The sequence below is a fragment of the Aptenodytes patagonicus genome, chromosome Z (genome assembly GCF_965638725.1).
Source record: "Aptenodytes patagonicus chromosome Z, bAptPat1.pri.cur, whole genome shotgun sequence".
NCBI lineage: Eukaryota > Metazoa > Chordata > Aves > Sphenisciformes > Spheniscidae > Aptenodytes > Aptenodytes patagonicus.
Window position 1 is genome coordinate 9,810,901 of NC_134982.1, and position 25,882 is coordinate 9,836,782.

Sequence of the window (25,882 nt, forward strand, 5' to 3'; positions counted from 1 at the left end):
CTCAGAGAGCAGCATGAAGATGCCCAAACTATCTGAGAGGTAGGTACCACCAGGATCAAGCCAGTATAGCTAGGTCAGTGCAGAACTGTGACCTGGGTGGCTAAATCTGTCCTGGTCAGGCATTGCACAGTGCTGTGGCAGTATTCCCTTAATCTCCCCTGTACAATTAACACAGGTTACTGGAAATTTGGCTCCTCAGCCACTAGAGCGCTCTTGGAAATTTTATTAGAAACTTTCAGCATTATCTGCTAATTAAGTATCTAGTAGAGTTTATAAACTCTTTAAGAGTTTTGTAGTCCATTACTAAGGTAACAGGAAACATCATAAAGCATTACAATTCAGAACAGCTCATTAAACGTTCACATTTTAAAGAGGAAAACAATACAAAAATAAACACAAGTTGGCACAGCGCTAAATCCTTCCTTCCACAGTATTCCTGTTTCACTGCCTGTACAGCAGGAATACAACTCTCTGAACATCTACAGGTGGATCTTACTTTGCACTGTGTTTCCAAATTGAATGGGAAGGAACGCTATCGCATATTTATGACAAACACACAAATGTGGCTGTTGCTCTGGGAGCCGTAAGACCACTTATTCCCAGGATGGTTGCTGAGAAATCACCTGAAACCACTTGGTATTCTGTCTAATAAAACCTGCTGGGCAATCAGAGTTCAGACAGTCCCACAATGTACAGTGCCTAAAACATGGTCAAATTTTGCAAAATTGATGCACAGAACTCATCACTGCGCAGGATATTAGAGAGAACAGTGCTCTTGAAGGTAACCACAGAGCATCCTTGTATCAACTGGCTGAAGAGTGACGTTTATTTATTTATTTAGACATTTGGGATTGTCCTGGTTTCGGCAGGGATAGAGTTAATTTCTTTTCTAGTAGCTGGTAGAGTGTTTTGGATTTAGGATGAGAACAAAGTTGATAACGCACCGATGTTTTAGTTGTTGCTAGGTAATGCTTACACTAGCCAAGGACTTTTCAGCTTCCCATGTTCTACCGACTGAGAAGGCTGAAGGTGCACAAGAAGCTGGGAGGGGGCACAGCCAAACTGGCCAAAGGGACATTCCATACCATGTGACGTCATGCTCAGTACATAAACTGGGGAAAGCTGGCCGGGGGGGCCGCTGCTCGGGGACTGGCTGGGCATCGGTCGGCGGGTGGTGAGCAATTGTACTGTGCATCACTTGCTTTGTGTATTATTATTATTATTATCATATTATTATTATTATCATTTTATTTCAATTATTAAACTGTTTTTATCTCAACCCACGAGTTTTTCTAACTTGTGCTCTTCCAATTCTCTCCCCCATCCCACCGGGTGGGGGGGAGTGAGCGAGCGGCTGCGTGGTGCTTAGTTGCCGACTGAAGTTAAACCACGACAGTCCTTTTTGGCGCCCAACGTGGGGCTCGAAGGGTTTGAGATAATAACAGGTTAACCGGAGCGTATTAAAGAACTTATATCTGTTAGTAGTTGTGGGTCACAATGTTGGTTTCTCTGTTCTCAATATTGATTTGTATAATCTGCATCGCGCTCTTTTTCCTGCTGTACATGTTAAAGATTGGTGTTGGGTTTTGCAGTTTGCTGTGGTCTGCAGTGAATAGTAATGTCTCGCTTGTGAGGTTTGTTTTTAGAACATTGACCTTGACGTTAGTGTGGTATGTAAACTTCGCAATGAAGCCGTTACTGTACCACGGAGACCATTTCGTGGAGACAACTAGCAATTGCAGTAACTTTTCTGAGAGTTTTTTTACGGAGGAAATACAGAATGGCAGGGTCACTACCTTCTTCTATAATGTTTCCTCCTTCATTACAGTAATTTTTCAGTATTTTGAACATCCTTGGGCAGTTAAGATACTTCTATTAATACTTCTTGGGAATACTGTTTCGGTTTTGTCTAAAGTTGGTAAGCAATTTAAGAATATCATCCAGAGATCTGCCCCAAGGCTGAATAATTATGAGTGGCAGGGTGTGTGGGACAAGATGGGCAAGTACCTAGGCCAATGGGCACCCCCAGTGTTTTGGAACTTCACCCCTGAGCAAGTGCAGAATCCTGAAAAGTTAGTAGAATATTTGGAAAAAGTATGCTGTCACCCTGGCAACTCCAGAGAGATGCAGCTCATTGCAACGTGCTGGGGCCTGGCCCATGCCTACCGAGCCCTGTTCAACACCATTCAGTGCCCTCAAAGGGAAGGGAAGGTCTCTGGCTCTGACAGTAAAACGACACGCACTGCGGCCACTCAGACCCGGGCAACGCGCCCTGCGGCCACTCCGACCCCAGCGACAGGCCGTGCAGCCACTCAGACCCCGGCAACAGGCCCTGCGGCCACTCAAACCCGGGTAACACGCACTACGGCCACTCCAACCCCAGTGACATGCACTACGGCCACTCAGACCCCGGCGACATGCACTGCGGCCACTCAGACCCCGGCGACATGCACTGCGGCCACTCAGACCCCGGCGACATGCACTGCGGCCACTCAGACCCTGGCGACATGCACTGCGGCCACTCCAATCCCGGCGACATGCACTGCAGCCACTCAGACCCCGGCGACATGCACTGCGGCCACTCAGACCCCAGCGACATGCACTGCGGCCACTCCAATCCCGGCGACATGCACTGCAGCCACTCAGACCCCGGCGACATGCACTGCGGCCACTCAGACCCCAGCGACATGCACTGAGGCCACTCAGACCCCGGCGACATGCACTGCGGTCACTCAGACCCCGGCAACAGGCCCTGCGGCCACTCAGGCTCCGGTGACATGCACGTGCACTGTGGCCACTCCAACCCCAGCAACAGGCCCTGCGGCCACTCAGACTCCAGTGACATGCACTTGCACTGTGGCCACTCCAACCCCGGCGACAGGCCCTGCGGCCACCCAGACTCCGGTGACATGCACTTGCACTGCAGTCACTCAGACCCCGGCAACAGGCCCTGCGGCTACTCGGACTCTGGTGACATGCACTTGCACTGCGGCCACTCCAACCCCGGCGACATGCACTGCGACCACTCCAACCCCGGCAACAGGCCCTGTGGCTGAACCAAAGAACCAGCCTGTGCCGGTATCAGTCGCCCCTGTACACAAGAAGAAATTTTGGAAGCGGAAGTCGGCTCGTTTAGTAAGGGAGGAAGAAGCTTCTTCTAAAAGGGAACCGGAGGAAGAACTGTACGAGTACCCTGGAGAAGGGCCATCACGAGAACGGGAGGAGGAGACCCGGCCGCTGATCGGGGAGGAGGAAGAGGAAGAACTCATAAACGAGGCAGTGACCACCCGATCTCTATCCCTGAGTGAGCTGCGAGATATACGAAAAGATTTCAGCCGTCGTCCAGGTGAGCATATTGTCACCTGGCTGCTCCGATGCTGGGATAATGGGGACAGTAGCCTGGAATTAGAGGGTAGGGAAGCCAAGCAGCTGGGATCCCTTTCTAGGGAAGGGGGCATTGATAAAGCAATTGGAAAAGGGACACGTATCCTCAGCCTTTGGAGGCGACTCTTGTCAAGCGTGAAGGAAAGGTATCCCTTTAAGGAAGATGTCATATGTCGCCCAAGCAAGTGGGCCACCATGGAGAAGGGTATCCAGTTTCTGAGAGAATTAGCTGTGCTGGAGGTGATTTATGGTGACCTGAACAATGAACAACTATCCAAAGATCCAGACGAAGTCAAGTGCACACGACCCATGTGGCGGAAGTTTATAAGGAGCTCACCATCGTCATATGCCAATTCATTGGCAGTGATGACCTGGAAAGATGGAGAGGAACAAACAGTGGATGAATTGGCTAGTCAACTCCGGCAATACGAGGAAAGTCTTTCTTCCTCCATCGTCTCGGCTGTGGAGAAACTGTCCGAAAAACTGTCCCGGGAGATCCAGCAACTCAGAGAGGATAGGTCCTACTCCTCACCTGTACGGACCAGTATCTCGGCTATTAGAAGTAAGCGTTCTTTTGCTCAAGAGAGAGAATATAAAGGGTACACACCACGGGGCACCCTATGGTTTTATCTGCGTGACCACGGAGAGGACATGAGGAAGTGGGATGGAAAACCTACCGCAGCCCTAGGGGCACGGGTACGCGAATTGCAAGGGAAAACAATCACAGAAAGAGGTTCTTCCAGGAAAATTGCTGCTCCAGTTTCCAGCGGGCAGTTCCCCAGAGAGAGTAGAAGGGCTGATCTTACTCTTGATCTTAATGAAGAAACTTCTGACCCGTACGTACAAGAAATGAGAAATGAGTACTGTGATGAGGATTAGAGGGGCCCTGCCTCCAGCCAGGGGGAGGAAAGGGACAACCGGGTTTACTGGACTGTGTGGATTCGGTGGCCTGGCACGTCAGACCCACAGAAGTATAAGGCTCTGGTAGACACCGGTGCACAGTGTACCCTAATGCCATCAAGCTATATAGGGGCAGAACCCATCTGTATTTCTGGGGTGACGGGGGGATCCCAACAGCTAACTGTATTGGAAGCCGAAGTGAGTTTAACTGGGAACGGGTGGCAGAAGCACCCCATTGTGACTGGCCCAGATGCTCCGTGCATCCTTGGCATAGACTACCTCAGGAGAGGGTATTTCAAGGACCCAAAAGGGTACCGGTGGGCTTTTGGTATAGCTGCCTTGGAGATGGAGGAAATTAAACAGCTGTCCACCTTGCCTGGTCTCTCGGAGGACCCCTCTGTTGTGGGGTTGCTGAAGGTCGAAGACCAACAAGTGCCAATTGCTACCACCACAGTGCACCGGCGGCAATATCGCACCAACCGAGACTCCCTGATTCCCATCCATGAGCTGATTCGTCGACTGGAGAGCCAAGGAGTGATCAGCAAGACCCGCTCACCCTTTAACAGTCCGATATGGCCAGTGCGGAAGTCTAATGGAGAGTGGAGACTAACAGTAGACTATCGTGGCCTAAATGAAGTCACGCCACCGCTGAGTGCTGCTGTGCCAGACATGCTAGAACTTCAATACGAACTGGAGTCAAAGGCAGCCAAGTGGTATGCCACAGTTGATATTGCTAATGCGTTTTTCTCAATCCCTTTGGCAGCAGAGTGCAGGCCACAGTTTGCTTTCACTTGGAGGGGTGTTCAGTACACCTGGAACCGACTGCCCCAGGGGTGGAAACACAGCCCTACCATTTGCCATGGACTAATCCAGACTGCACTAGAACAGGGTGGAGCTCCAGAACACCTGCAATACATTGATGATATCATCGTGTGGGGCAACACAGCAGGAGAAGTTTTTGAAAAAGGGAAGGAAATAGTCCAAATCCTGCTGAAGGCCGGTTTTGCCATAAAACAAAGTAAGGTCAAGGGACCTGCACAGGAGATCCAATTTTTAGGAATAAAATGGCAAGATGGACGTCGTCAGATCCCAATGGATGTGATCAACAAAATAACAGCCATGTCTCCACCAACTAGCAAAAAGGAAACACAAGCTTTCTTAGGCGTCGTGGGTTTTTGGAGAATGCACATTCCAAATTACAGTCTGATTGTAAACCCAACTCTATCAAGTGACCCGGAAGAAGAACGATTTCAAATGGGGCCCTGAGCAACGACAAGCTTTTGAACAAATTAAACGGGAGATAGTTCATGCAGTAGCCCTGGGGCCAGTCCGGGCAGGGCAAGAGGTAAAAAATGTGCTCTATACCGCAGCTGGGGAGAACGGCCCTACCTGGAGCCTCTGGCAGAAAGCACCAGGGGAGACTCGAGGTCGACCCCTAGGGTTTTGGAGTCGGGGATACAGAGGATCCGAGGCCCGCTATACTCCAACTGAAAAAGAGATATTAGCAGCATATGAAGGGGTTCGAGCTGCTTCAGAAGTGATCGGCACTGAAGCACAGCTCCTCCTGGCACCCCGACTGCCGGTGCTAGGCTGGATGTTCAGAGGGAGGGTCCCCTGTACACATCATGCAACTGATGCTACATGGAGTAAGTGGGTCGCACTGATCACACAACGGGCTCGAATAGGAAACCCCAGTCGCCCAGGAATCCTGGAAGTGATCATGGATTGGCCAGAGGGCAAAGATTTTGGAATATTGCCAGAGGAGGAGGTAACGCGTGCTGAAGAGGCCCCAATGTATAATGAACTACCAGAAAATGAGAAGCAATATGCCCTGTTCACTGATGGGTCCTGTCGTCTTGTGGGAAAACATCGGAGGTGGAAAGCTGCTGTATGGAGTCCTATGCGACAAGTTGTAGAAACGGCTGAAGGAGAAGGTGAATCGAGCCAATTTGCAGAAGTAAAGGCCATCCAGCTGGCTTTAGATATTGCTGACCGAGAAAAGTGGCCAGTGCTCTATCTCTATACTGACTCATGGATGGTGGCAAATGCCCTGTGGGGGTGGCTGCAGCAATGGAAGCAGAGCAACTGGCAGCGCAGAGGCAAACCCATCTGGGCTGCCGCATTGTGGCAAGATATTGCTGCCCGGGTGGAGAACCTGGTTGTAAAAGTCCGTCACGTAGATGCTCACGTACCCAAGAGTCGGGCCACTGAAGAACATCAAAATAACCAGCAGGTGGATCAGGCTGCTAAGATTGAAGTGGCTCAGGTGGATCTGGACTGGCAACATAAGGGTGAATTATTTCTAGCTCGGTGGGCCCATGACACCTCAGGCCACCAAGGAAGAGATGCAACATGTAGATGGGCTCGTGATCGAGGGGTGGACTTGACCATGGACACTACTGCACAGGTTATCCATGAATGCGAAACATGTGCTGCAATCAAACAAGCCAAGCGGTTAAAGCCTTTTTGGTATGGAGGACGATGGTTGAAATATAAATATGGGGAGGCCTGGCAGATCGATTATATCACACTCCCACAAACCCGCCAAGGCAAGCGCCACGTGCTTACAATGGTGGAGGCAACCACCGGATGGCTGGAAACATATCCCGTGCCCCATGCCACCGCCCGGAACACTATCCTGGTCCTTGAAAAGCAAGTCCTATGGCGACATGGCACCCCAGAAAGAATTGAGTCAGACAATGGGACTCATTTCCGAAACAACCTCATAGACACCTGGGCCAAAGAGCACGGCATTGAGTGGGTGTATCACATCCCCTATCATGCACCGGCCTCTGGGAAAATTGAACGATACAATGGACTGTTAAAGACTACACTGAGAGCAATGGGTGGTGGGACGTTCAAACATTGGGATACGCATTTAGCAAAGGCCACCTGGTTAGTCAACACTCGGGGATCTGCCAATCGAGCAGGCCCTGCCCAGTCAGAACTTTTACGTACTGTAGATGGGAATAAAGTTCCTGTAGTGCACATAAAAAATATGCTGGGGAAGACAGTCTGGGTTATTCCTGCCTCAGGCAGAGGCAAACCCATCCATGGGATTGCTTTTGCTCAAGGACCTGGGTGCACTTGGTGGATAATGCGGGAGGATGGGGAAGTCCGATGTGTACCTCAAGGGGATTTGATTTTGGGTGAGAATACCCAATGATCTGAATTATGTGATGTTAAGTACTAATTATAGTTATAATAGTTATACTAATAATACACAGATATACTAATACTACTAATAATATTATATGCCATACTAAGGTTATTACAATAAGAATCACCCAGACTAATGAAGAATAACTTCAGTGAAACCAAGCAAAGCACAGTGATGATGGTACCAGAACTGACTTCAACATGGAACAATCCAACACCACATACCATCTCCATTTTTCCTGCCCTGAAAGATTATTATGACAGATGGAGCCCGAAGTCATGGACTAAATGAACTCACCGAACATTTTAGAGGGATGGCCCACAGACGAAGGGAATGATATCTCTGTGTGTGTGTATATATATATATATATATAAAGGGGTGGTGATTAATGAAAATGTACTGGAAAATATGAGACTTGAGCATGACGCAGATGGTATAGAATAAGGGGTGGATATTGTCCTGGTTTCGGCAGGGATAGAGTTAATTTCTTTTCTAGTAGCTGGTAGAGTGTTTTGGATTTAGGATGAGAACAAAGTTGATAACGCACCGATGTTTTAGTTGTTGCTAGGTAATGCTTACACTAGCCAAGGACTTTTCAGCTTCCCATGTTCTACCGACTGAGAAGGCTGAAGGTGCACAAGAAGCTGGGAGGGGGCACAGCCAAACTGGCCAAAGGGACATTCCATACCATGTGACGTCATGCTCAGTACATAAACTGGGGAAAGCTGGCCGGGGGGGCCGCTGCTCGGGGACTGGCTGGGCATCGGTCGGCGGGTGGTGAGCAATTGTACTGTGCATCACTTGCTTTGTGTATTATTATTATTATTATCATATTATTATTATTATCATTTTATTTCAATTATTAAACTGTTTTTATCTCAACCCACGAGTTTTTCTCACTTGTGCTCTTCCAATTCTCTCCCCCATCCCACCGGGTGGGGGGGAGTGAGCGAGCGGCTGCGTGGTGCTTAGTTGCCGACTGAAGTTAAACCACGACAGGGATATGTCATTGAATTTTTAATGTTTGTCTACTTCTCATTGCTGGTAAAATACATTTCTTACATGCTGTTCAATTTTTAAACTACACTATTATATTTTCATATTGCGCAGTCCCATTTAACTAATAATATCATTTGTTCCTTCTTGAAAAAACAGCACAACCCCAAACAAGTTTGATATTTGGAGGAGCAGGAATTTCACTATGAGGCAAAATAACTAAACTTATTAGGGTCATAAATACTCTGGCAGTGAGATATATGTATATTTCTTTAAACAAGCAGTGTCAGATATTATTTGATCACTATGTTCAGAGATAGCTGTTCATTTACAGTCTCTGCAAATTTATTCTTCAACCATAAATATGTACAAAATACAGAGAATGTCTCTTCTGCAAGGTGATGGCATTTCAACAAAGCATACTGGCAATACGGTTTTGGAGATTAGTAGCTGTATAGGCTTACTTTATTTAACTGTATGTACCAGAGGAAATAAAAAGGTTTATTTTTATACTACTGCTTATATTTTCAACATAAAGCTCAAAGTGATTTAGTAATGTTACATGAATTGCCTTTGAATTACGGTACAGCATTGTGCCTAAGTACAAAGCCTAACACTGTTTTGTATTCATAAAACACCACCTGCCTCCAAGCACTTTACAAATGCTAAATACAGCTAAAAACACATTCAAGGGGTAGGGAACAGACCCATTTTACAGAAAATGAAACTGAGCTTATTGTTATTGTAAAGCAAATATCAGATCCCTATTTGACTGGAAAAAACAGGGCAAACAAAAGCAGAGAAAAAACAGATGCAGATAAGAAGTGGCCTCAGCACTTGAACTACCCCAAACCTGAAGACACCACACTAGTGATACAGCCTGAGGTTATCCAGAAAAAACAGCTGTGACAATTGATCACCCACCCCCAAGTTAACCCAGGCTCTGTGGGCGAAGGGCAGAACTCTACCCAAATTAAAGAGTCCTAGTCACTTTCTGCCATCTTTATTCTTGCATCCACAATTGTTGCATTAGGGATGCTAGAGGTATCTCCATGGCTTGTCCTTTCAGCACCCATGTACCAACCTGTTGTCCATAAATCTGCCTAATTCCTTTTTCAAGCTGCTGCTTCCACAATGTCCTGTGACAGCAAGCTCAGGAAGTTCATTGCTATTGAAAACCATACTTTTGTTTTCTGTTTTAATCCAATACCCTGCTAGTGCCATCAAGTGCTTTTAAAGAATTGACTGCAGTTAGACTCTCTCACGTGGTGAGATCTGGTGAAAAACAGTTCTACATTCAACTTATCCACCACCTTCACAGTTTTGCAAACACTGATCATTTTCTCTTTCAGACTTTTCCTATTCAAAGTCATAACTTTTTGGTTTCTCCTTATATGGCAGCTGCCTCATCCCCTTGATCAAATTAATTGTCCTGTGCACCTTTTCTAGCTTCCACTATGTCTTTCTTGAGAGGCAAAGACCAAAAGTACACATAGGAATCAAAACATGGGTACACCAAAGCTTGTGTATCCACAAGCTTTTGTGAAGCTCTTAGGAGGCTTTGAACTTTGCAAATCCTCATCACCTGCTCTGAGTTCAGTATCATGTAGGCATAGTGTTGATGGCTCTTCCCTAGGTAAATTACATTTTTGTCCACTCAGTTTTGATGCCTTTTTGGAGTTTCTTGCTATTGACATGGCATTTGACTGACTGAAAGAACTTATTATCATCCACAAACTTATTAGGTCACCCAGGAAATTTTGCTGTTCACTTCTTGCTTCAGGTCACTGATGAAGAACCAGCTCAGTGGGTTCCTGGGGGACCCCACTGCTGACTCTTCTGCATCATGAAAAATGAACATTAAGTCCCTTTACCTCCTATCATTTAATCAGCAGCAAATCCATAGAAGGACTTTTCCTCCAATCCTGCAGAAACTTGATTTCTTTAACAACCTTTGGTGTGGAACCTTGGCAAAGGCCTTTTGAAAATCCAAATGCATTATGTCCACTGGATCCTCTTTGTGTCACCAGATTTCTGGGTTCAGGATCCATAGGTCCGAGTTGATGTCTCAGATTCTTTCTTCTCTTCCTCCCTGCTGTACGAGTATAATCCAGGTTTTAATAACCAGCATGCTGTTCGGCCCAGCAAGCCTGAGATGAACATGCCAATGAACATTAGAGACTAGTTGGATAGGAAATGAAAGCTGAGAAAGAGAAGCTGACTTTGCCGTCATTCCCTGAAAGGCCACAAGTCAGGATAGGGGACCTTGCCTTTCATGTGTGAACTGCATCTTCAGTGACCAAAACACACCCTCGGGGGATATTCCCATGTACAGACTCTCAAGATGCCGAAACCAAAAAAAGAACACAGCGAAGTGCAATTCTTGAGGCGGAAACATCAAGAGAATGAACAAGATTAGATCGAGAATGAGAGACAAAGGGACTGTGTCAGTTAGCCTGAGATTCCCATTTTATTTTCATGCCAGTTGGGACTCAGAGCAGACACTTCACTGTGGGACACAGGAGGAGGCAAATTCAACAGTGCTATATATGCATTTAAACCAATTCCAGGTTGGGACAGATTTCTTGCCTGTAACGGGTCTGTATTTTCCAAAGGCATCTCAAAGTTTCTTAATTCTTAAAGAAAATGATCAGACTGCAGAATATTTCAAAGCAATTAAAAAAAGATCTGAGCCTTTTATTTAAAATACATCACACAATGTAGAACAGAATATATTGACACAGTGTCCTCAGCAAGAGCCTCCCAGAGTGCTGTAAAACCCACACCCACACAATAGAGAGCTTACAGTATCAGAGACTTTTAGAGAACTCTTCAAGGCGGTATTCACAGAATCATAACCTGGAGAAGGAAAAGACTTATTAGATCATCCAGCTACCTCCCTGCTGATGGAGAACCGTTCCCTACAGTGTGCTTCCTCACATTTGTTGCTAACAATCAGCCTCTCGCTATTCTCCTTGGGAAGTCATTCCACAGCCAAATATATCTCACACTATCATCACCATTATTACTTATTTATAGGCTACGGTATAACCTAAAGGGCCTTGATCAGGATCAGGGGGACCCACTCTACAACCACTTGTAAGAACAATCCTCTCTCCAAAAGAGCACATAGTCTAAACAGATAAGTCAAAGTCCAGGGGGAAAGATATGACATACAATTAAGGAGATCAGAACAGCATGGTAAGTACCACAAAAGTTCCATTAATTTCTGTTTCAGAGTTTGGTAGGAGGAAGAGTTTGTGTGTCACAAACAAGAACATGTTTCTGATAGTCAGCTAAACGAAGAGGATTTTCTTCCTGCCAGCCCAGCTTCACACTATCAGTTATAGCTAAAGATCTGGCACGGTACTGAGAAATCCATCTCCTTTTTTGGTGCAAATACTCCTTAAGTATTTGAACAATATTACATTTCTCCTTTCTGCTCCAGTCTCAGTCAACATTTATCTGAGCCACACATATTTTAATCTTCTCTCATAAATCAATACCTCTAGCATAGCAACAGATTTTGCCACCTTCCTCCGATCTTTGACAATATCTTTCCAGTAAGCAATCACCCAGAAATGAGCACCACATTCCCCTGGTGGGGTTACACAGAAGCAGAGGGGAGATCAGCTCCCTCCAGCACTCACGCAACGCTTGTCTGTGCAGACTCGGATGACAATGGCCTTTTTGCTGCCGCTTCATCACTCCACACATCCCTCTCTCATGTGTATGTATCGATACACTGCACTGCAACACATCCCTGTATGCTGCAAGACCTACAACATCACAGTGAACTCAATGCCTCGTTTTGTAGGGTTATTAACAATTAACACTAATCTTGTTGAAAATGGAATCAGAGATTACAGCCTTTGCACAGGAGAATTTGGAGAGAAGGAGCAGAATTGAGTAACAACATCACACCTTTGCTAACCGAAATGAGCTGTGCTTGGCAGTGTTATGGGACAATCCTCCCTCCCCAGTGTGATAAACAGCAGTGAAGAGCTAAATAGGATGTGGTCTTGAAAGGGGCTGAGCATTGCTGGTTTGCCCCTGGCCTTTTGCATACCAAGCAGAGCCAGTGCACTAAAGGACACTGGATTCAGCAACAGCATCTCAAAAAACTTGTGCCCTAAGGCAGGGCTGATAAGAGATTTTTCTTCCTCAGTTTTCACCCTGGCTTCACCTATGATAATATCCAACCGGCTGTCATTACTGAAATAAGAGTTACTGCTGCTCTCATTCCTCCTTGCTACACAAACAGGCCATTTTCACTTACTCAGTAGTCAGAGACCAACACCTGCTTTCCTCACTTTTCCACACTCCCGTCTCAGTGCTCCCAATCCTCAGTTATCCTACCTCTTTGCTCCTGGTAACTCAGCTTTTTCTATTATTTCCTCATCGGACTTTCACTCAGACCCTGCTGTCATGTTACCAACCTGTCAAATACAACTGAAAGGGCTTCTTCATTGTTTTTGTCTCTGTGTGCTTTTACTAGCTAAAAAACAACAAAAAAAACCCAGATCGTTTCTTTTAAGATATGGCTGCAGGCAGCTGAATTGGCGTAACTGAGGTTGTAATAATTCTGGAAGAGGGAGGGTGAACAAAGAGGTGAGTGCCGGGAAGTAAAGAAACCTTTTAAATCAGGTCTGCCAGTGACAGAAGAATAATTCAGAATGAAGTTTTAGTATAAAAGAAAGAAATTACAGAACCACAGAACTACCATGGAGTTTAATGACCACCTCTACAATCACTCTGTTTGTATTGTCCTTCTCTCCCCTCCCACACGCCTGTTTCTGTCTCATTGAGTTTGAAAGCTCTTCGGATCAGAAAATGAACCTCAGTATACGTACAGCACCTGGGGCCCTGATTCTGCTGTGATATTACATAATACCTTTGCACTTCAGAGCATGCTTAGCTTTTATTCCCTTTAAGCACTCTGTCATCACAGCATATCTTCAGCAAGATCTTCACCCTTTATTGTTCTGGGCCAAAACTAAGCTGTCATCATCTTTTCTGCCGTACCTCATCCCCCTACTTCACCTGCCTTAACAGCCTTTCTTCTCAATTTTTTGCTCTTACAAGTTTGTCCCGAAGCATCTTTCTCCTCAAAGCAAACTCTAATTCAATGAATCATCTTTAAAATTGTGCTTTTTCTTTTATAATGTACTAAAGCCTCTGACAAAGGGTTGCATATGTAAGTCACAGTGCAATTCTGCACCTCCTCTCTGCCAGTCTCAGTGTTGCCCCTTAGTTTTGATTTCTCTTCCACGTTTCATCTCTTTTTCCTAGTGTGCTTTAGGCAAAGCTGGGACTACCTTATACCCTGTACACTGCCTAGAGCTTTGTGAGTACTAAATAAGTACAAAACAATTTTAGGGGGCATAGCTTAGGCAAAAAAAAACCCACCACATACAGCTTGCAAAGTCCATCACCATTTACATGGATTAGCAATCTGTCTTTTTTCACAATCTCAGTCCAAACTCCCAGCCTGCCAGATAATAAATCAAGTTTTTGCTTCAATTGTACAGTCACTGGGAGATCCGTATAGTTTTAGGTCAAGCACTTATAACCGTTTCATGATTCCAAAGTTTCTTACCTTGTCATTTAGTTACTGAACTGTGAGCTTTCATTGACTTTCTAACCATTGTGGCAAGAACTGCTACTAGCTGTGCAAGATTTAAAACCTCATTGAGCAGAGGAGCAAAATCGGACTGCGGTAGTTTTAAGTATATATTGGGGTAGAATCGTGACCCTATGGAAGCAAATGGAAGTTCTGCCACTGGTTCACTGGGGCTGGGTTTCTTCCCTGCCTGCTGCCATTTGTTGTGTCGCGGTAAGTATTGCAAGCTCTCTATTTTACACCCTGGAAATGAGGTGCCTCGGTGAATGCTCGGAAATTATTTATTTTACCTTTTTCTTTTCTTTTTTTCTATCCTGGTGAAATATTTTACATACAGTCAGTTGCTGTACCTAAACACCAACTCTTCCTGTGGATCTGTACGATTCTTCCTCTCCTGCTTGTCAGCTTAATTTCTTCTGCTGTGGCATGGAGTGTTTAATAGCAAAATCTAGCACTCAAATTCTTCTGTTTCTTAATTATCTCTGCCCTGTCAGCTATATCAGTGAAAACAAGTTACCATTAGACAATTCAGATACTAGTAAACACCAAGTTGTGATAATATAGAGACCTGTATTACTGTCGTTATGGAAGAAGCAGTTTCAGGGAGGTTTAAAAAAATTAAATAAGCCCAGCACTTCTAAATGGCCAAAAACCTAAAGAGATCTTAATTATTCTTCAATATCTTAATCATTCTGTAGAATCACGATCTTGTATAATGGCCATTTTAAATGAAAGGTTTGCTGCTCTGCACAGTTGCCACTTCCTTCTAATTGTGAATTAAAGCATAATTTAGCGTGGCTCTATGCCAGCATGACTAGAAAAATTTACAGACACTAACTCTGGTTGAAATAGGGGGGGGAAAGCAGTTAGATTTCTTTAAGTAATAGAAAATCACTCACCAAGTTGTACTTTAAAACAGAACACTAGAGCTTTAAGTTGACAAACTGACTTGAATTAAACCACATAAAAAAGTGCTTGCACTGTAAATCTTACAGGGCAAAAGTGATGGTAGGTTATCATTCTGTTTATTAGCATGCACTTTGGAGAGTTCAGGGCAAGTATGGATATGCATTCATTCCATTTCATGCCACACATTACTGAAAACAGATTCTCCATAAATAATTCATAAATGCATTGTCTGAAATTTCAGATTCCAAAAATACAACACAGTTTTCAACTTTATGGTTGCTTGGTCTTCAAAACAGAAATAGACAATTGGATGGATGGACTTGGCAAACCTGATAAGAACCCATCAGTCAGAATTACACTCCAGAGGTAAATGCAAACATCTCCCAGCTCCTGATCCCTGGAACAGCAAGGCCATGACGATAGCCCCTGTGCTTGTGCTAGCCGTCCCTTGGTGGGGAACAGGGAGAAAAAGAGAAATGGAAGAAGTAACCAAGTAGTGAGGAGAAAGTGTTCAGTCAGAGGCTTGACTTTAAAAAGAACATTTACTAGGGAAAAAACAATGCCTTGCTGTTCTCTGTTCATGAGCTGGGCATGTAGCAGGAGAGTTAGAAGAGAAAAGGACGTTTTACAGCATGGTGTGGTGGGGAGCTAATAGATTGAAATTGTGTAGAAATCCAGATGAATTTAAATTTAAGGTACAGTAACAGCCAAAATACAGAGAACGGACATACTTTGCCTTGCAAAAAGCCCATTTTTCTGGCCAGACTGCACCATAAACTTGAGCTCTGCTTGTTGCTCTCAGCTTTTAATTGGTATCACTTCATTAATGCTAGTGGCATAGCAACTGGCATCATCTTTTACGCCAGCTATGCTAGCATAAGAGAGGTGAATAGAATCTTGCAGTTCATCTAAAGTCTAATTTCTGCAGGGAACAGAGCGACCACAACACCCACTGAAGAAACTGAAGTATGCTTCACAGGCTAGAGTGCTTAAGCTTTATATTCCTGGTGATTCTGTATCTTGCTGAGATTATATATATGTAGTTTATGCTCAGTTGCTTCTTCTTCCTTCATAACTCAGAAGCCTCATATCAGATAGCAACTGCTTTTCAGCCAGATTTGCATTCACTTGTTCTGTTCTACTCACCTCCCAGTGAGAGGCATGCACAATTTCAGGTACCTTATCTAGTGAAACCCTTGGTGCCTAGCTCTAACAGAACAGCCCACGATCTCCCTATTAGCCAGCTCTTTATTTGAACTCATTCACTCCTGAAAACAAATGCTGCAACTGAGCTCGAATACTTGGCATCCCAACATATTGATTGCTTGGGTGCAGACCATACATGAAGAAACAACGCTCTCACAAAAACTGTGTTCCAGTACCCAACTGCTGTAAAACTTCCTACTCGGCACTCAGTGTGGAAGGTTTGGGACTATCTGTTGCTCCATTCATTTCCAGGTGTGCTGAACTCTCTGGGGTAATCTTTAAATCAGCTGAGATTTCATACATCAAAGATGAGGATACATAATTCAAGAGAAGCCACTGAGATAAAACAGTAGCTGTGAAAAATACAGCATGTTGGTGGTGCCAGGTTTAGCATGTCAAAGAGGGGCGACTGCTGGCGAGGAGTTGCACGCAGTCAGTGTAAGAGCATTCCGTGTGGCAAAGCAGGTAAAGTCACTGTAAGCTTCATAGGGACGCAGGCACCGAATAGGCTTGACACTGTGCAAGTACCAAGAAGGCACCCTACAGAAAAAAAGGGCAGTAAAGCACGGAGTACAAGGCACTCAGGCCTGGTGTCCCTTGGCTGTAGTCATCGCACGCTAATGACCTCTTTCAAAAACTTTACACAGGTGGTAGGTGTAGGTGTCCCACTGAGATAAATTACCTACTTTCGGTTGCTGAACATACAGGCAGGGAAGTGAAACTTTAGTTTGTTCATTCCCAGCAGTAACTAGCAAAGATGATCTCAGGCTCTGCAGGATTACTTTTCGATAACCATACACCTGCAGACAGTCCACATTTCTGTTAGAAACTACATAAGGTCATTGATATGCTACAAAATAAGGCAGGGCATTTAATGGCTCAAGAGACTGATGCTAAGTCTCTCATTCCCATATTCTTCTGAATATATTCTAGGCTGAGAAGGGCCAGAAAGTGTACAAAGAGGGACCTCAACAGGCAAGAGAAATGAGTCCACAAGAATCACAACATTCAACAATGGGAAATGTGAAGTCCTGCACTTGGGGGCAATAACCCCAGGTACCAGCACATGCCAGGTTTGTCTGGCTGGAAAGCAGCTTTGCAGAGAAGGACCTGGACACTCGCTGTCCTGGTAGACAAAAAAATGAACGTAAGCCAGCAAAGGCCAGCACTGCCAGCAGGTCAAGGGAAGTGATCCTTCCTCTCGACTCAGCCCTGGTGGGACACAGCTGGACTGCTGTGTCCAGTGCTGGACTCTCCAGTACAACAGAGACATGGACACACTCAAGCAAGTCCAGTGAAGGGCAACGAAGATGATTAAGGAATTGAAGTATCTGACACGAAAGGAAAATCTTAGAGAGCTGGGACTGTTCAGTCTGGAGCAAAGGAAGCTCAGGGTGATCTTATAAATGTGTATAAATACTTGATTAGGGGAGGGAAGATGATGGAGCCAGGCTCTTCTCGGTGGTGCCCAGTGAAAAGACAAGAGGTAATGGGTACAAACTGAAATACAAGAAATTCCATTCAAACGGAAGTAAAAAAGCTTTCTTACTATGTAGGTGGTTGAACACTGGCACAGGTTGCCCAGAGAGGTTGTGGAGTCTTCATCCCTGCAGATATTCAAAACCTGACCCGACACAGTTTTAAGCAGCCTGCTGTAGCTGACCCTATGCTGAGCACGGGCTTGGAGTAGATGATCTCCAGAGGTGCCTTCCAACCTCAGCTGTTCTGTGACTTCATAGTGTGGTATTTCTCTTCATCAACACATTAAGCCTCAGGGACAGCATATGACAAAAGGGGAAGGACTGACTAGCAAGCACCAGATTCTGACTTACCCATACAGTACAGGCATGGTGCAACCAGGAAAGGTTAAAATGCCAATGCCTGCAAACTGGGAAGCTCCATAAACCAATCCAAACATTAACCAAGGGCTTCTGCAACTCATTAAAACCAGGATGTATGGGAAATCTGACAACATACTTAAACAAGGGTTTTCCCTCCGTTCCCCACATTCCTTACCAAAACACTTGCATCTATTCATATACAAATATATCATAGTGTAGCACACAACCCCATACACACTTTTTTTCTTTTTGAATAAGATGGTCAGAGCCACACTGTAAGAAACTTAGTAAAAATATTTTTATTATCTTCACTTTAAGCTTGCAGATATTTTTCTGGCAGAAATCCCCAGCTAACTTTACAGCAAGATCTCTCAAAGGAAACAGAACTCTTACTTAAAAAAAAAAAACAAACAACACACTACAAAATGAATGTGACCCAGGGACTTACCCTTGTATGCAACAACACGAGCAGAGAGCACAGAGACAGTGAAGTCCGCAGGGCGTGAAATTAAAATTTTCACACAGATACAATGAAGTAATGATACAATGTTACAACCTTGGCACAAAAATCTTCTGGTTTGAGTAAAGTCAATGTCATGTGATGTTACGGTTTGTGCACTGGTAGAAATGGTCTGCTGCTAAAAAGTTCGTAACAAAACAGAAGGAGTGAAAGCAAGAAAATCGTATGGATAATTACAATAGGCCTATACATTCCAGTGATCTAGACATTCCTTAAGATGCTCATCACAGTAGTATCTAGCTGTCACTGCAGGCTGAGTTAAGGAAGCACACTTTTCATTCACGCCTAGAAATCTAGATGCTGAGATGCCATTAGGAGATAGGAAAAAGACTGAAAGAGATTTGAACTTGGCAAGGAAAGGGGAGGGAGAGGACATCTCTCTTCTTAGGTCGGTTTGTTGCCTACAAACGAGGTGGATATGCAGGTTCACATTCTAAGCATATGGATAAGAACAGGGATGCACAGAGCAATTAACAGAGTCAAGCAGAAGCTGGGATGAGCAGCAGCTGGAGCACCGTTGAAGTCCTTCTAGGAATTGCTTCACCTGTTACAGTAAAAAGAAAAGGCAGTGCTGGAAGAACATAGGCTCCTCGGCAAGGACAAGGTCATTGGAACAAGCGTGGAGCTTGAAAGATTTTGGGCAGATCCACATGCAGGGGCACAGACACTATTACAAGAACATGCCACATCAGAGTCGAGACTTGCAAAGCAAGTTACAAACAGCACCCTTTATACTACAAATACACCTACACAGTGCAGCACTGAAATATCAGATAATCTGCATGGAGCAGGAAGCATTTTATTTCTAAGAGTATGGAAAAGTCTGCAAACTCATAAATCATAAAGCAGCTTGTACATGATGGTGTTTCACAGATACCTGATAGACAGACAGACGTGCACGCATTCTACAAAATGTATTTATAAGTCTGAACTACGGGGGGAAAAAAGTCTGAATTCAGTACTACTGCTCATCTCAAACCACAATTTCATGATCACAAGCACAGAAGTTAATGCACACAAGAACTATTGGTAACGCGTTTCCAGTAATCCTTCTGGAAATGCAACAGAAAAAGTCAGTCTAACAGTGCAAAGGTCCTTCCTTACAAGGCATGTTTCTCACCCTGCTGATCCAAGACGGTACAGAGAAACATACAGCCAAATGAGACTTAATAAAATCTTCAAGTCTTCACCTTACTAATTTTTTAAATTTTTCTCATTTCATTCCAGTGACTTCGTTAGGTTAGACTTCTTCGTCTTTATTAAAAAATAATCAGAACTGAAATGTTTCAATAAACCCAATTTCTGTTTTAAGTACTAAAAGATGATTCAATGCAGATGAAGCAAAAATGAAAGTTAAAAGTACAATGGCATTAGAGGCTTTGAGAATCTCCTTTAAAAGATTTTAAATACATAAATTGTACATTGGCATCCTATAATGTCTGTGTTTGTTTTTTACAGAAAAAAAGAACTTTCAAAGCAATTTTTTCATAGAATCATAGAATCATTTGGGTTGGAAGGGACCTTTAAAGCTCATCTAGTCCAACCCCCCGCAATGAATAGGGACATCTTCAACTAGATCATTTTCACTATGTTCTCCAGCTGTATGTATCAAAACAAAATCCTTTAAAACTTATGGGTGGGAAGAACCAAAGGAGAAAAACAACACTCAAGGCACCATTATTAAAACAGACGGAGCTAACTTTGTGCAGGGCAGAAAATAAAGACACAATATTATTTTCCGTAAAAGGTTTAATTTTCCATCATGTTTTCAAATTATTTCCCTCTCAATACATTCAGACTAAAGGAAACAATTTAACTTTTTCTTTTTTTTTCTTTTTTTTTCTTTTTTTTTTTCTTTTTTTTTTTCCAGAGGGCCATAAATGAAGTACCACCTCATAAACAACACAGAACAGATCAAAATTACCATACATGACCCCAAATTACCTGGGAGCTAGAAGCACATTTCACTGAGAAATTTAAATGCTAAATACAATCGGTATCTACAATTAAATTAATGGTGAAAAAACCCCAAGATACTGTTTTCCTTTAATATTATCTAAATGTTGAGGAGATAACTTTAGTGCTCTAGTCACAGTCAAACTTAACAATGTTCAATAGCATGTGTTTTTGAAAAGGAAAATTGGTCTAGGAAGAGAAAAAAGTCACACCTACAGTAAAAATTGGTGCACTCAGCTTGAACAAAGATCTGTAACCAGGGACACCACCATCAACTCTTTGTTTCCTTCAAATCTGTATCAGAAAACTAGAAGGCATGTTACATGATTCAGAGTTCCCAAAAGTAATGCTGGAAAGCCTACAAAACAAAAACATATTTAACAGTTCAATATTCTTTACACTGAAACACTGCCATGACTTTCCCTACCCAAATGTGGAAGATACCTTGGTTATTTCATTACCCTAACCAGCAAAAATCAGGACCCAAATCTTCTGTTATTATGTCCTATTGAACTAATTCCTGTTATGTAATATTATAAGATTGAGACTTATACCCAGGTACTGTTTTTTTCCACATCAGAAATGTCTTAACAAGGACGTTAAGAGATAAACATGTAGTTATTTAAAAATCATTATTATAATCCATATATTATGGATGACTTTATCTAAAAAGCTGTATAAGTTAGAGAAAACTACAATGACAATCTTGGAGTATGTGGAGTTAAGAACACAATGACGGTAAGAAGTCAGGATATGGGCTAACTGGACCTCTGGTCTCTATCTAAATGTTGCATGCTCTGAATGTGCCATCTCACAATTCTGTCTGATGGCCACCAGCTTCTCCAGTAGACAAGACAATAAAGAATTGTTCCCTACTTATTTTCTGCATGTCACTTTTGATTTTATGAACTTTTACTAGCATACTAAACTTAGCCACCTCTTTTCCAAGCTGAAGAGTCCTAGTCTGCTGGGTTTTTTGTTCCACAAAATCTCACTTACATCTGGGAGCAGTTCACTGCACTGCTCAGATGTGACAACCAGAGTAACAACACACATTACGTACTTAGCCTATAGAGCAAAAATTTGCTACAGGAGTCTTTCACTTCAGAAGTGGAAACAATATAAAAACGAGAAAGCTTGTTTAAAAGAAATTAAAAGGGGCAGTTAAAAGGGTAAAAATGTTTGCAAATGGCACACATTTGTCTAATAGTCACACTAGGGCTCCAAAAAAGGACACACAACCTATGGAGAAGGACTTCAGAAAGATGAAATGGAGTCATACCAGTTAAGTGGAACAGTAAAGGGGACAGTTATGTCCAGTCAGGTCCAAATAAAGAAAATAGCAAAGAACAAACTGATAGATCAAGGGAAAAAAACCACAAAACCCACAACCAAAAAAACCCCACAAAACCAAACCCCACAATAAACTCCAGCCAAAAGCTAAGGGTTATCCTGCTAAAAACATAAGGTCTAATAACAAGTCCCACTTTAAATATATAAAAAATAGGAAGCCTGAGTATCTGTTAAAGCCAAGAGGACAAAAGGAGCACGTAAGGATGATAAGGCCATAGCAGAAAAGCTCCCTGAGCTGACAAAGAGGACATGGTGGAAGACCTCTCTCAAGTTGAAGTGTATAAATACATGACAGAACAAATCAACATGAATGAATGATAATAAACTCACTCAAACTTCTGAAGGAGCTCAGGTATAAAATAGCTGAACTATTAACTGTAGCGCGTAACTAATTGCCTAAAACTGCCTCAGTTCTGTGGTAAATGTACAGTTTTGGTAAAGTGATCTGGAATGATGCAGAAATTTACAAATGAAGAGGTCTGATGTTTAGAACAGGCAGATTGATAGAAATTATAATAAAAAATTGATCAACCTGACGTATTGGCAGTCTTTATATTGTCTTAATTCATTGGGGACCTCTACTAGATTTGTAGAATTATTATGCATCTGAAAAAGAAAAATACAGTTTATATAGTCTATCTGGAGTTCCAAAAGCTTTCCAGCAAATCCATCACCAAAGACTTAAAAGTTGCCATAAACTAAAAGGAAAATCCATTAATGGATAGATAACTGGTTAAAAGGCAGGAAATGAAAACATTAAAATTGGTCTGCTATAAAGTGGCCAGGGAGGTCACCAGTGGAGCCTCACAGAAATCTGTTAGGGCCTGAACTCTTTAATGCATTCAGAAGTGGCCTAGAGAAAGGACAAATAATGAGACAACATTCGCTGCTGATACTATGCTATTCATGGTAGTAAAAACAAAAGCTGGAGGTCTTTATTGAGGCAGACAATTAGAATATCATGAAGGAGAAAAAAAGTACATTAAAAACTGGAAATGGGGCAAATCAAATAGTATAAAGCTCTGGTTAATGTCCTTAAGTGACAGAGAGGCAAGAATTTCTTTTGTAAGTAGGCAACTCATCAGCTGGAAAAAATTGAGAAGACAGAGCTGTGTCTGTCGGCTGAGACCATCTCCTGATGCACAGTACGTTTGCCTAGCAGAGGTGGGACATGACCGGCGCAAGGCCCTGCTCAGACCTCTAGTCACCTGCGTTTGAGTTACAGGCCATCACCGCTGCATGTCACTTCTAAAAAGGATTCTCCAGAGCAGGCAAACTTCCATCCTTCCCCACCTTCCATCACCAAAAATTTTATTAAACGCGTTACCATGTCACAAGCTCACGTTCTACTGAGGAAGATGCTGTATGTTCACAATCATACATATCCACTCCTTCTCCCAGAGCGTTCATACCTCAGCCCTTTGATTTACAACGCGAGCGTTAAGACTGTGTTAATAATCAAGGCACTGACCATGCGGCACATAGGTTAACCCTGCATTTGCCTCCAATCCATAATTAAATATGAATGACAAACAACTTATTTTTAGTTCCACATATTCAGCTACATGAGGGATAAGGTGTCAGTGCACGTTACTCCAGGCTTATTTTACAGCCCACAGGACGACAGGTATCACCAAAAGGTGATTCAGCTGATCCTAAAGTAAGTAATTGACCATAAAAGGAGCTGAGGGTAACTAGCTCAGTTGTCTCAAGATAAGCAAGATGAATTCCACCCTAACTATACTAGCATCACAGTTAATCATCGTTATTACATGGACCAACCAAGCACAGAGATGTACTGTGCCAGGATCCTTCCCTGAAGAGTTTATAGCCTGAAAAGTCCAGGCAGGTGAAGGAGAGAGAACAAGGGGAATATATTAACACGTAAGCAACGTGGTGGAAGTATGACAGAGCCATCTTTTGGGAGAATGGCTTCTTAAAGTAAGATGCGATTATTCTGTATATATTATTAATCAATTCCTCCCATCTCAAAAAAAACCCCAAAACACAAAAACAAAAACAAAAGGAAACTCCTCTGAAAGAGAAGTAGCAGAGAAGTGACTACAGTGCTAGGAAGAGAACCATGCAGAACAGTTCCTTAGAGAACCATGAAGAGAGGAACCAAGACTGGTCTTATTTGCCAAGCTCTGTAGAAATTGCCATCACAGTAATTCCAATAAAATGTTTAAAAGCTACAACGCAGAGCACTCAGAGTATCAGTGGAGGAAGAAAAGACAGTCAAATCAGGTTTTTTGACAAAGGAGTAAAGCAAAGCACAGAAGGAACCTGAAAATATTTTTTCAAAAAGTATTTTTTCAAAAACGGTATTTTGAGACTAAGTTTTCATTGCTGTGATGACAAGTGCAAACAGGAATCACATCCAATGAACCAACATTCACTCAAGATTTAACGTGGTCTTTGAGAACCTGCAAAAGCACAGGGGGGGGGAAATGTAAAAAAAGTAATTAAGATAACAATGAAAATGATGGTAAGAAGCAGACGTAAAGAGCTAAGTCAGCTTCATAATATGATTTGTACTCTATTTTCCTTTGCTTATTATTACTTTCAAACTACAATCAAGTTATTGTCATACCACTGAATGATGGAAACCTTGCCAACTACTTCAAAACTGACACATTTTCTGTTGCACTGAACATTCCCAGAAGACATTTCCCCTCATTTTAATACAAAATCCTGTCAGATCCACAGAGCTGAATAAAAAAATGTGTAAAGGATATGTAGCTGTAATAGACCTCCCCCAACTAGTCAACTTTGGAATAAAAGATGATCAAAAAAGACTCAAAGATCCAGTGCTAGATTAATGCAAATATCTGCCTGTTTGCAAGTGTACTTTTTGATTAAACTGGCATACATCAAGTACAATTAGAAAGGTTATTTATAACTAAGAAATACATAATTCTGCATTTTAATGAGGGTGACAATTACAGCCAACAGTTGCTAATTAACATTAATCCTTTTGCACTGCAAGTCAGAATTTCCCAATATGATTTTCATTGTCAGCAACGGACACACCAAAACTGTTACCGCAAAGCAGCTATTAGGTAGGCTGCTTTGACACAAATAGGTGTTCCTGTTACTCACAGTAAAGAAAAAGAAGCTGATGATGTGTTAAATTTGATAACTTCAGATGTAAATACAGAATGTAATTTCAAAATTTACTTGAGGTCTACAACATGAAATATAATCCAGGCTTATCATTTTCATGGCTGAACCCAATTCCGAGTTTCCCAAGAGCCAGGCTTCACAGGTGAATCTGATTTCAACACAAGCTTGAAGTCTCCCATTGTTAAATTTGGTTTTGATCCCAGCCCTGGGTTCACATCTGCATTTCACAGCTGAGACTTCAAAGCTTTTTTTAGTGGTCGTAACCGAACAGTGTGGATAAGGAGTAGTGTTTGCCCAGTCTGTATCAGTTTCTGAAGCAAAACTCTGGAGCAAGTACTGAAGATAGGAATGATTACTACTGATTGATTTGCTACGGTAGTATAGCCTTATTGCAAATTTTTTTCTTACGCAGATTATCAAGAAAATTTTGATTCTCAAAACCACTGAATTTTAAATCCTAATCTTCCAAATTTGCTCTAATGTATCTCTATTCATTGATTAAAAATTTCTCTGTAAATAAATGCCATGTCTATAATAACAACTGTTGACCTAATTAAACACTTTATTTCTGATACCCACGATCCTCTAAAAGAGAAATGATTTAAATTTGCTATACATGCCTTTCCAAAAGGGAAGTTATCTCTGTTTTAGCCTTTCAGCCATCGTCTTTTCAGACAGAAGCACTAGAAAACTATTGAACAGTCTCTTTTCATACTGGTCTTTAACAGGAAGAGAGACCTGGTCCAAACACCGTCAGAGGCACAAGATCAACGTGCAGCCAGTAAGTAAAGCCTCTAGAAGAGTGCTGAGGTGCTCATCATCTGGGTCAGGCAATTGGAGTGGGGTCAATGTCAGATATAAGTAAATGAGAAGGCAGAAAAGAGAACTGTGAGCACTAAGCAAAGAAA

General features: G+C 42.9%; 1 protein-coding gene across 4 annotated transcripts in view; it reads right to left on the reverse strand.

Moving 5' to 3' along the window:
• Positions 1-25,882, reverse strand: part of LOC143172505 (protein hinderin-like) — a 190,100-nt gene that overhangs the window by 10,931 nt on the left and 153,287 nt on the right. For 2 of the 4 annotated variants that reach the window (XM_076362053.1, XM_076362051.1), the window contains one exon: positions 20,230-20,853. The exons of the other annotated variants lie outside the window; for them this stretch is intronic. In XM_076362053.1, coding sequence (XP_076218168.1) covers positions 20,795-20,853 — 59 coding nt within the window. In that variant the 3' untranslated portion in view covers positions 20,230-20,794. Of the gene's footprint in view, positions 1-20,229; positions 20,854-25,882 lie in introns of those variants that run through there. 4 annotated transcript variants of the gene reach the window in all.